We start from the raw sequence: 12,752 nt of genomic DNA, 5'->3' as shown, positions 1-12,752 counted from the left end.
AGTACCAGTGTCATTACCAACCGCCTTCTTCCGCTGTTCTCGGTGATGCTCCGATCATCTTCTACCAACTGTGGCCTGTTGTATCACACCAGGGTTTGCTGGGCGCACCGGAAGTCACTTCTCAGTGTAAGTGTATGAGAGCCAGAACAAGGTATACCATAGAGATTCTCTGTTAGCATTTGATTTTTATCCCGTGACCTATTGGCCAATCAAAACACGGCTGCACCCACAGAGAAGTTCTGTGGTACACGCCCAGTCGCTTGAATGGAAAATTTGCACTATATATACAATGTGGGGGAGGGGGGCCTAAATTTGGAACAGAGTGGCCCAGAAGAAAAAGAGAAACTGTTCCAGAATCAGTGGAGCAGCAGCAATTAGAGGAGGCATTCAGTTAATATCCAGTGAAAGATCCTCTTTAAAGGGGCTGTTTAGAATTAGAAAAACATGGCTACTTTTTCCTTAAACGAGCACCACACCTAACTTTCAATTGTGTGGTTATGCAACTCAGATTAAGGCTGGAGTCACACTTACCGTATAAAAAAATCGGTCCGATTTTGACGGCTGAGAATCGCACAAATGTTCCCTGAACAGTGATCTGTATGTAATCCGTTTGCAATGCGAAGATACGATTTCCTCACATCTAGTAACAGTGTGACATCCGTATGGCATCGGTTTGCAATGCAATTATAACATGAGCTTTTACATTCAGCAGTTCTGTTCAGATGTGCATGTTGCATACTTACTCACACCCACTGGTGTCTCTTAATTAGTGCATGCTGTACACTTGCTGACACCTACTGGTGTCTTTTGCACTCGCACTTTACTTTTTTCACATTACATTGTAATTTCTATTTATACATGCACATTTAATTATTTAATCATTTAACTTTTTATCCACTCATTGTTTACATCATATGTGCAATTCATATGTGATTTTTTTTTTAAGTACATCGTTGTACTGTGATTGTATATTCTTAATAGTAGTGCCCTTTATTTTTTTTACTCTGTACATTGATTCTTTTTTCATTATTAATTTCCTGTAATACTAATAAATTGTGTTATCAGCATGGACTTTTGGTCGGTTTTGATTTTTGCTTGTTTTGTTTTTGGTATGGTATATTGTTGTTTTTTTATTTTTTATTACAGAAGATCGTGGGCACCATTTGGATTAGCAGAGGAATAAAGATAGCAAAACTGTGTGTTCTTTCATTTCATTAAAATACTTTATTCTGAATGTGTGTGTGTTTATTTAACCCTTTACAAACTTTAGGATTAGTAAGGGATAGGTGTCTATTGACACCTCGCCTTTACTAAGCCAGGCTTATTGTCACCTTACAGTACAAAGGTGACATTAACCCCTTATTACACCATATGCCATCCCTATAGGGCAATGGGAGAGGCTAAGTGCTGGAATTGGCACATCTTACAGTTGTGCCTTTTCTGGGGTGGCTGGGGGCAGATTTTTTTTAGCCAGGGGGGCCTATAACAATGGTCCCTCTTTAGGCTACTAATATCAGCCCTCAGTCACTGGCTTTCCTGGTGCAGAAAATTGTGCGGGAGCCCACGACAGTTTTTTCCGTGAATACATTCTTTTATTAAATACATACAGGGCCCAAATTTTACACACACATACTGCTAACAGTATTAGACACTGACATATAAAAAATCTAACTGTTCTGCAATGGTTTGCTGTATGTAAACCATGTCTCCTATCCTGTCGGGTTCTGCAATGATTTTACAGAATCCGACAAATGAATTATTGGCTATTCTGCTATCTATCTCTCTATGAAATATAAATATATATATATATATACACACACTAGATGTGGGTCCGATGCTATCGCATCAGGAGGGCAGTGTTATGTGTGAGCCGTGTCCCGCCGCTGCCTGCTCACCCACCTCCGTGCAGTCACAGCTGGCAGGAAAGATGGTGGTTGGCGGCCTGTGCTGGAGATGGGTTGCGGCACCACCAGAGGGAGCCCGCACCCCAACTCCAGCACAGGCCGCAAGCCATGGTCTTTCGTGCTGGCTGTGACTGCACGGAGGTGGGTGAGCAGGCAGCGGCGGGATCTGGTGCGTGTGGTCAGGCGGCGGTGGGTCCTAGCAGGGGTCCGGCAGCAGGTCTTGACGGCGGCGGAGGGGTACGGCGTGGGTGTCCTGGCGGTGTCCCGCTGGTGGTACTGTGGAAGGGCCTGGTACCACAAGCGGGTGCGATATTGGAATACTCATCACTTGGGTATTCCAATATGGCGGTCGGCATACTGCCAGTGCAGCGCGCTGGATTGTGGGATTCGAGGACGTCCGGACGGAAGTGGATGATGGACAATTTTAGGTTTAAGTATATAACAGATATGTGTGTCACTGACATATATATATATATAAATATATATACATACATATATATATACATACTATGTGTATATTTCTATTCTATTGTAAGCTGTCAGTGTGATTTTACTGTACACCGCACTGAATTGCCGGTATTTCAAAGGACACCAGTGCGTATTTCTCGCAAGTCACACTGATGGTCCATGTGGTGTGCGAGTTTTTCTCGGACCCATAGACTTGCATTGTCGAGTCTCAGCTGATATATGCTGCAAATTAACATATGTACATTGTGTTACACCATATATCAGCATTATCAGACATATGAGGTAAAATATATATACGGCCGAGAAAAAATACGGTGATGGGAGCTGCCCCATAGATTAACATTGGTCCGAGTACTATGCGATTTTTTATCGCATAGCACTCGTCCGTATTCCTCTCTAGTGTGACTCCGGCCTAATTCAAGATAACGGAGCTGAACTGCAATACCAGACACAACCCATACACAGGTGTAGGACTGTTCTAGAAGAAAGCAGTCATGCATTTTTAATCATAGCCTATTTGATTTCTTTTCATTCTTCCCTCCTTTTCCAATAATTTACAGCTAATAAATCAACTGCTTGAATAGCTATCAATATCGTACAATTTGTACATTTGACAACTCCATTGTACCTGGTTCTGAAGCCGATATGTTCCATGTAAAACTCGCAAACTGATCTTCACAGAGGCATTTTGACTGCTCCTTGTTCCCGACTGATGGGTAATTCTTCAAGGCAGAAAGAGACACAGATACCTGGTCCATGCAGATAAAAAAGGGAAGCATGATTTCTGTGACGTATGGAAAATGATAATTCTACGGTATTACCTTGAAAATATGACAGGGTCTTATCTTATTTTTTACTCTGAAAAATGGGTTGGAGCCTATTTTCAGAGGATGTCTTTTTTTATACAAATGAACAACAATCCACATAAATTATTGAACAAAGAAATCAACATTTATTCAAATATAATTATGTCATCACACATACACTGCACGTGTATACACACACATACACTGCACAAAAAACCTACACACACATACACTGCACATACATGTAATGGGGGACAGGGCTGTAGTCTTAGCTTATCCCCAGTTGCCCCCTCCTAACTAACTAGTTCCTATCTTAACTCATCATGCCCCCTCTAGTGGGCTAATCTGATTCCTACACTTACCCTACATATTAACATATGTACATTGTGTTACACCATATAGCAGTATTATCAGACATATGAGGTAAAACATATATATACACAACACATTGTAGGACATACCAACAAGTCAGATATACCAGCACTGACAGAGGCATAGAAGCATGTGCAGGGTAAAAACTGTCCTCTGTACCCCCTTACACACCTCCCTCCTTTCAATATGGTTGTCCCGGACCATGTAGTGCTGGTAGAATGCAACTTTAATTTTTTCTGTAAAAATACTCCACACAGGGAGGTAAACAATTAAATCAGGTAGGAAGTCTTTGGCTCAACACGAGAGAGTCCGTAAAACACGCATTTAATTCCTGTAAAAGATTTTACAGCCGGAGACAGTCTTTTTGGCTCCACATAAGAAAGAGTCTGCTTACTATTCAACAGCCTAAAAAAACAGGTGCCTGGTTACAGTCCTCCAGCTAGCACCTTGAGTCCAATTGGCTCCAGTCCCTTTTATTCTCATGACCCGAGCACGTACACATTAACTCAACACAGTCCATGTTAAATTGTCCTGACCTGCTCACCAGGTCTTCAGTCCTTTGGGGGTCTGCCACCTTCCTCCTTTGGACGGAGTACAGCTCTTAAAACACATGTGTGCTACGCTCTCCTAGGAATAAAATGCAAGTTACACATAACAACGTTAAAATAGTCCTTTACAGCAGCCACAAACAGTCTGTTTTCAGTTCCGGGGTGTGTAACTTTGCAGGGCTAAAGTCCTGCAATCCAGCAGGGGATGCGCAATGTGCACAAAAGAACTGGGAAAAACAACAACAAAGTTCAACTTTCAACAGTGGTCCGTACCGGCCACACTGCACCCGACTTTGTTGCTTCAGGGATCCTTTGCATACAGAGACGCAAAACAATCCACTGCAGTGCAACAAGCACCACTCCTCCTGCAAATGCCATCCACTTTTCAGCGACTCATTTCCCGTGCCGCTCTATTCCACATCGAGCTCCGCGCCCGTGCTCCAGTAATTGGTGACAGCTCTGCAGCCGCAGATGTCATGTGCTCCTGCCGCAATGACAGGAGAGGGGCAGGACTTGGTCATTCAGCAACCAGGGAACAGGGGGTCGACTGTGCCTGTTACGGGCCGGCATAGAGCTTCAGGTCATCCTCCTGGCACAGGCTAATGGCCACGGCAAAATACCACCGAGGACCATCCTCTTTGAAAAAGAAGACCCAATCTCCTTTCCTCAGGGGCCGAATCTGACCAAACTGGAGTTAACGTAGACTTTGATGTTAGTGTCTACCTCATGGCTGAAGCCATACTCATGGGATGAGTCTGTGTAGACCAGCTGCCCACTGGTACGCCGTCCGGCCATTGTGCCCCCTCCTGGTTGGTGCAACTCTGCCCATATCTCCCTTTCCCGCTGTTTTTTCTTTTCAACTACCCCCGCGATCCATGCGGCCTGCCCGGGAGATGGGAAGGGACCCTCTGCTTCCTGGTAATAACATGACGGGCCGAGGGACGAGGTGCTGCCGAGCATGGACCTGGGTTCTGGGGCCTGGGACTGAAGCTCACTCACCACCATCTGCTCCAGCATCTCGACTGCGATCTCTCCGTGACTGTCGGATCCTTCCGCCACATCGGCTGCGCCCTCCGTCTCAGACTCCTCCACTTCCGGCTCTGGCTCCTCCAGGGCCGACTCTCCTTCCGGTTCACTGCAGTATCGTGTACAGGAGTGGTCCATTGCTGCCAGTGCCGTGCTTCGCAATGGCGCTGCGCAGCTGCACATGGGGTCTTCTTCTGGACTCCACCTGTTCCAGGATGGATCCGCTTCCAGCTGCTCCGTCCGTTCTTCATCGGACCCCGCCCATTCTTCTGGGATCTGTTGTAAGGGCTGAGGCTTTCTTCTCTTCCATCGAATCCACCACTGTTCACTGGGGTATGCATCTCCAGCTTAAACCGCTGACTCTGCCAGATAGAATTTCACACCATTTTCAAGTCAGGACGCCCACGAGGGGTGGGATTGGAGTTGTCCTCAGTCACCATGCCATTTTCAGCCACCTTTGCCATATTCAGTGTCGCCAACTTTGTCACATTCAAGGCATATTCGTTTGTCACATTCAAGGTAGCTGTCACATTCCTGGTGTTAGGGTTGGCGGATCGCAGAGATGATAACCTGCTGCTAGTGAGTAATGGCGGAGTAGTGCAGCAAGCGATCAGAAAGAACACACAGGATTAAACGTCACCCTGTGTGGACTGAGTGCAGATTACCCTACTCTGATAACTTCTCAGAGGGGTGAACACAGAAATAGAACTGCCTCTAAACAGACCAGCACTGCTTGGCGCAAAGTTTAGAGGATTGGCGCTAGATACTAACCCCTGTTAGCTTCACAGGAAAAGTAACCCACTCATGGATATAAGCTACTGTGATCACATACAGTCAGGGAGTGCACACAAAGAACACCTCTCCGGAGGTGCCCGAATTCTAATGGCTCGAAGCCAGCCCTGAATCCACACAAGCAAACTCCTCTCCGGATAAGCCGGAATTCCTAATGGTGTACTGCTGGCCCTGAGCACATGCTGACAAGGATCAAACAGATGCTGTGTTCACACAGACACATGAAACATGAGTGATATTAGTGCACGGGAGTGCGCACCAGAGGACCTTTCATACGTCATGCTCATGTCCATTCAGACCGGACCTGGTGCAAGGACCAATTCGGAACTGCATCAGGACCTGAGCAGCTGACAACTGACCACCAATGAGAGGTCGCCACCTCACGAGCTTGCTCAGTAGGGTGATTCCTGAACTTAGCCTCAGGAACATCTGTTTGCCGCTGCCTATTACTAGTTACTATCGCTGTAGCTGGAAAGCCAGCAGTAACTAAACGAACAGCACGATTCTGAGCAAGAAGCTGAGACCGAAGTCTTTGCTGAGAAGGCTCCACTGCAGTCGAAACAGAATGGGAGACCGCAGAGGCAGCCAAGGCTTGGAATCTAGCCCGTGCAGTTGGAGAATCTCGGCTCCTAACACCCGGCGTCTGTCACATTAGAGGCATCTTCACATTTCAGGGTATATGTCACATTCAATGCGCGTTTCTTTATCAGATTAAAGGCATCCTCACATTGCAAGGTTACTGGATCCTGTCAAACTACACCAAGTGTAACAGGGGCCAGGGCTGTAGTCATGCCAGGCATTTGCGGTTCTGGCACACCCTGGTCCTCCGTCACATAAATATATTGTCCAGTTTGTCGGGTAGTGCACTTGGTGATTCACTTACTTGCACATCCGAGTCTTCTCTGGTCTGCTGGAGGTGTGGCGCCCCTGAGGCTTCAGTCGCCACATAGGTACTGCACCTTCTCCTAAGGTGTAGTGCCCCACCATCCAGGTAAGGTGGGAACTCCTTCCACATTCCAACACCTGCACCCCACACACAGGATAGTTCAGCAGGGACCCATCCATGCTTTATGCTGGAAAGGTCATAGGGTGCCTTTTGTGGTCCCTGGCTTCGTAACACGAGAGGTGTTGTGGAGGCGGGTGGAGTTAGATATAAAAGAGAGGGAAGGTGTAGGATTTCGGGTCAGTCTGGGGTGAGTCCCAGAGAAAGGAGGTCAGTCAGACGAGGGTCAGAGAAAGGGAGAGAGCAGGCTGACAGCAGGTCAGCCTGAGAGGAGCTCAAGGCGGAGGAGGGCAGTCAGTCAGGAGAGGCTGAGGACTGGTCTTAGTGGAACGAGCTCCCTAAGGAAGGAAGAGGAGAAAGAGAGGTAGAGCGGAGACTACAGATTCCATAAGAGAGATAGCAGAGATCGGAACGAAGGAGAATAGAAGGACGGTGGGAAGCTGGTTGAAGAAAGATAGAGAACCCTTCCAGTCCAGAGAGCGCAAAGGCCGGGGCCCGGTCCCAGAGGTTGATTGGATCTTTATGTCCGGCAACAGACACCGGAGGAGTAGTGAGCCGCTAACGCCTTGCTCCCATCATAGACTTGGGACACAACAGCAACTGAATAGAGAGCCGGGACGCAGTGAGGAGTCCCCGAAGCAGGCTACAGCTGTCTGTCATACAAGTAAAGACTAGGAACACCTAGAGAGAGGCATTCCAGGGTAACTAAGTACTGGAGTGCTTCGCACCTAAAGGCGCATTGGAGGAGTTGTTCAGTAAGGTACATGTTGGCGGAGTGTGGAAGGGAGAATCCTATCCTGCCTGGAGGTTGGCTGGAGCCCTGACCTGGAGAACACAGTACGGAGGCAGGCAGTTGAGTGAACTGCGAACAGTGAGTAAAGCTTTGGAACCGCATACTCGGGTGTCCTCCAGTTATTCCCGCACCACTACACCTGGGCACCAGCCTCCATACCATTCTGCGCCTCTCCTCATCCATTGCACCTACACTGCCCTGGGACTACAGCTCCACCTGTGGGGAGCTACACCATCTTTGCTGCACCACACCATCAGTCCCAGCGGATCTGCATGCAGCGTTGGCTCAACATCTTACTTGCTAAACACCACGGGTGGCGTCACAAACTATTCTAATATACTTTAACACCATTAACATCACCGCCATTGATATTGGGCGCCCAGGGCCATGGACCGGGTCACCGCTGCTGTGACACATTCCCGCCTTGACACCGGCCCGGTACCGAGTACCCCGCTGCCCTTGGTGTGCGAGGGCAACCCAGAGGCTTCTTTCTTTAAGTACCATGCAAAGACAGGCAGAGTTCAAGTCCAATTTTAAACAACTTTACTCAGTTCTTTTCTCATCTCGTCCAGATTAATCACAGGTTCAACACAGGATTCTTCACACAATAGAACCTTTCCTTTCGCTATGTTGTCTCTTACGCCACCAGGAATATCGCAGGGTCGTACTGTTGTCTCTGGTGCCACAGCACTCTGTCTGGTCAGCCCAACTTGCTTCAGGAGTTCCCTATCCGTTTTGCCCTGGACATTTGGGGTTGATCCCACGTAATTAGCAGTCATCATGCTGCCCTGTATTCCTCCACCTCTCAAGTGACCGTTAGCGCCTAGCCCCTGGATGAGCTGGGCTCTTCTGCTTCAATGTTGCGGGGCACAACTGCCCTGGCTGGGCTTCCATCCCCTACTATCCTGAACCCAGGAAACTCTTCTAGCTTATCCACAGTTGGCCCCTCCTAACTAACTAGTTTGTATCTTAACCTATTATCGTGCCCCCTCTAGTGGGCTAATCTGATTTCTACATTTACCCTACATATTAACATACGTACATTGTGTTACACCATATTTCAGCATTATCAGACATATGAGATAAAACATATACTGTATATATACACAACACATTGTAGGACATACCAACATGTCAGATATACCAGCACTGGCAGAGGCATAGAAGCATGTGCAGGATATAAACTGTCCTCTGTACCCCCTTACATACACATACACCCACACAGACACACACACAGCAGAGCACATATGGCACCTACCAGCCTGTATCCTTTTCAGTTCCTCTAGACTCCTGCATCTAAAAGACATTTGGTGACATCGTTGTCATATGACCATGATGTCACCAAAGGTACTTAAGCAGTTTAAACATCAGAATAGAAAATCTAGGTGCCCAAGGCCCTGGGCAATTGCACACCTTGCTGCCCTCTCCCCATAACGCTGGCTCTGACGGGAACCAGGGCTTATTTTTGCAGTAGGCCTTATGTTTCAAGCATATTTCAAAAATCGGGTAAAATCATGCTAGGTTTTATTTTTGGGGAAACTCGGTAACTACCAAAACTGTGGTTGTATTTCTTTAAAGGTAAACATACAGAAGAAACCAAAAAAATTTCAAAGACTTTGCCTTTAATATTGACCTGCTACTTTTTTTCATACTGTCTCATATAAAAATAAATTCTTGAAATATATAAAGAATTCTCTCCATTTATCCCTTTTGTCTACTCAAATTCAGACCACTTTTGACACTGGATTTTAGGCAAATGACTTGAGCAGAACTACCAATCCAGCCCCTGATTACTCCTAGTTCTGTTGTCATGTACTGTTCAGAATTAAATAATCTGGAGGAAATGAATCCTGAGACCTCAGTTCAGGTCGGTCAAAGCTTTTTTTTTCTGAACCAAGCAGGAATTCCTGCTGACTGAAAAGCAGTATTATTTAGTTCCTTTTTATTTTTATCATTAATCTATGAAAGTGTTTTTTTTAAGCTATTCTCAACGTAGCATGTAATTGGCATTGTCTATTTGTGTACGAATGTAGGAAGCAGGCTCGGGAATTGAACCTGTACCATACCAGTATATGCTGCAATATGGTGATCTAAAAAAATAAAGTAAGAAATAAAAAAAATAAATAAAAAAATACAAACAAAATGTAACAGTTTAAAAAACCTCCTTTTCAAAGTTTAGAAATAATAAAAAAAAAAAACATAATTAGTATTTGAGCATCATTTGAGCAAATGTCTGGTCTATCAAAATATAAGGTGAATTACCCCGTGCGATTCTGCAATTATTAAGCCATCAAGCTTTGTAAACCGAAAAATAAAGTTAATGGCTTAGAAGAAGGGAAGTAAAAAACAAATATGCAAAAAGAAACATTAGTCATAGAGGAAAGAGTTAATGCAACATCACCATCTGATTTTCCGTACCATCATACAGGCCTTTATGTAGCTGAAGACGTGGGCAGTGATGGTGAATTCCTCTCCTTGTACCACAGAGTAAGGGGAAATCAGGTCAATGAAATATGGCTGAAAACTTTTGAGTCCAACACCACTGGCCTCCCCAAAACCAGACTTGCCCAGGCAGAATGCATCCGTCTCCCATGTGGTGATACTATGTGGGGTAGTCAGGTTTAATGTAATATGTCCTTGTGGACTGAAAAGCAAGAAAAAACATTATGTTCAAATTGCTTTAAAATAAAAATACATACAGGATATATCACTGAGCTTTTTAGGTCTCAATGTCTAATTTTCTTACTCCCATAATAGAAAGTTTGATGTCCAGGAGTAAGGATGTATATGGTATACCATTATTGTGGAATCACTCATATCCTGCAGTTTTCTCCATGTATCTTGCAGTTTTGTGCTATGCAGGCTTTATCTGTAGTTATCCCTAAGCTCGGCTCCTGGGAGGTGTGGATTAGCTGCTACGATGCCTTACATTGGCTGCACACACAGAAGAGGAGGTCCTGTTCTATCTATACATCTGCTCCATGTTCCTTACCCTCTCCTATCCATAGATATCTTTGGGCTGCAGGCTGTAACCTGATCTTTTGTGGATGAATTTCATCAGCAAATTAATCATAAGTAATCAGTTAAAGGGAATGATATGGTCTTAAAAGAAAAATCTACAGTTAATTTATGTGACTGCAGAATCATGACAGTGTGCTGTGTTACTCTTGTAGGTGGGCGGTCAATTGGTCGCATGTTTGCGATTTCAATACTTGTGGTCACATGCTGACTAGTCTCATAGAAGAGAATAGAGTCAAATGAGACGTGTCAGCATGTGACCACGCGTATCCAAATCACATATGTGAAATATCATGACAACCTACCTGCTTGGGTAATACATGGGAATCATTACAGTGTGCACATCATTACAGATTCCTGAATGTATACTTTCCTATGAAATATCTAGATTAATTGCCTATATGAGTGTTATCTAATGATCAAACTTATATTATCAGTTGCTTTCCCTGAATACTGATTATGAGAAAATAAAGACATAGTCTGGGTCTTTTCTAGAAATCCTTAAAATCTACAGAAAACATAGACATGTCCTCACCCCACAGAAACTAAGTCAAAGAGCCATGTTTCCGGGAAAATTTTTCTTTTCATAGGCTTTTTCTTCTCTTCTTTACTTTTTGAATCTGTAGAGAAGCAATGACATCGCAAGATATTAAACATGAATGAAAACGCAGCACAATCAAAAAAAGAGAATGTGCAAATCGTAAACATGGAGTTATCAATCTCTTTCTGTAAAAAGTGTCCCTTGATGATAAACAGATCAGTGATCACCTGTGTGAGATCTGCGGGGAAATCCTTGAGCGAGTATTTTGTTATCCTGCAGCACCACTACTGGAGAAATTAAGAACTACACTCTCCTCCCCAAACAATGAGCTGCCAGTGTAATACGCGGATGTGAACGTTCTCCAGAGAGAGAAATTCTTTAGTTTTTATTCCTCACTCCCATCAAGAGAATGTCTGGAACAAGGGAACCCTTTCCTTAATTAGAAAAGCCCTAAAAACTATTAGAAAATAAGTGGTTTTCCTTAACCTGACAACTAGAAATGAGCAAATTTTTTAAAATTCAAATTCTCCAATTTTGCCAAATTTTCCCAGAAAATTCGATTAGTGACAAATCAAAAGTGCTCTAAAGTCTCTAATTGCCATTAAAAAGGTTTAGGTCACTATTCTCTTTTTCTTTGGCACATTAATCTACTGTACTTTAGTGCTGCGCTGTCGCACACCTTATGTACAGTTTATTCAGTATTTATGCATATCTCTCCCCTGATTTGCATCAAATCCATTTGCTCATCTCTGTGAACAATCCTTCTCCTTTATCATCAACTGGAGTTTTGGCAGACAACCAAATCAACGACAAAGACTCCAAAACTGAGATCCACCTCTTTTTGTTAAATAGACCTAACCAATGGCTGTCAGAGGACCCTTCTTTTACATCAACCTAGAAACTCAAACTACCACCATAAATAGTGACTGCTGGGAACATAACTAGAATAGCTGAATAGGGAACATTGGAAGAACAACTTTACCAGAAAATGTGGTGAAGGTGTAGAGGCTCCAGGGTTCTTGCCCCATGTACCATCTCCATAATCCCACCCTAGTATTTTCTTTGATTGGGTTGAGAATGATCTTGTGATTTAGTCTTTGTAATGGATAGGCACATAGGTGAAAACTAACAGGAGTCAAGTAAAAACAACTTTCCCTACAAGTAGAGGATAGTACAGTAAATTCTTATAGGTGAAAGATATATACTGTACATACCGGGAGAACTCTGTGACACGACTTTCTTACGCTGATTGGAGATGCGCCTTGTGACGGTCGGAGCAGCGCACGTCACGGGTTTTCTTATCTTAGTATTTGTAAAAATCTTCAGATTGCTTTGCTGTTATTAATAAAGAATACACATGTGAATAATGATGTTTCCTCCTTTCAGAGCTGCTGGGGGTCATTTATCATTCCCCCTATGGCAGTTTTTTGTAAGTGATATTTGTGAAAAATTTTACTATAAAAACACAAAACATAAACAAG

General features: G+C 44.3%; 1 protein-coding gene across 2 annotated transcripts in view; it reads right to left on the bottom strand.

Annotated features, from left to right (window-relative positions):
• Nucleotides 1-12,752, bottom strand: part of LOC141049752 (alpha-2-macroglobulin-like protein 1) — a 164,499-nt gene that overhangs the window by 41,995 nt on the left and 109,752 nt on the right. For both annotated transcript variants that reach the window (XM_073546479.1, XM_073546478.1), the window contains 4 exons: nucleotides 12,486-12,606; nucleotides 11,266-11,350; nucleotides 10,131-10,356; nucleotides 3,001-3,121 (listed from right to left, as the gene is read on the bottom strand). In XM_073546479.1, coding sequence (XP_073402580.1) covers nucleotides 3,001-3,121; nucleotides 10,131-10,356; nucleotides 11,266-11,350; nucleotides 12,486-12,606 — 553 coding nt within the window. The remainder of the gene's footprint in view (nucleotides 1-3,000; nucleotides 3,122-10,130; nucleotides 10,357-11,265; nucleotides 11,351-12,485; nucleotides 12,607-12,752) is intronic.

This window comes from Dendrobates tinctorius, unplaced genomic scaffold (genome assembly GCF_039654945.1).
Source record: "Dendrobates tinctorius isolate UK_male_01 unplaced genomic scaffold, ASM3965494v1 ptg000147l, whole genome shotgun sequence".
NCBI classification, from domain to species: domain Eukaryota; kingdom Metazoa; phylum Chordata; class Amphibia; order Anura; family Dendrobatidae; genus Dendrobates; species Dendrobates tinctorius.
Note: the sequence above shows the minus strand (reverse complement) of the source record. Positions and strands in the feature narration are given on the sequence as shown.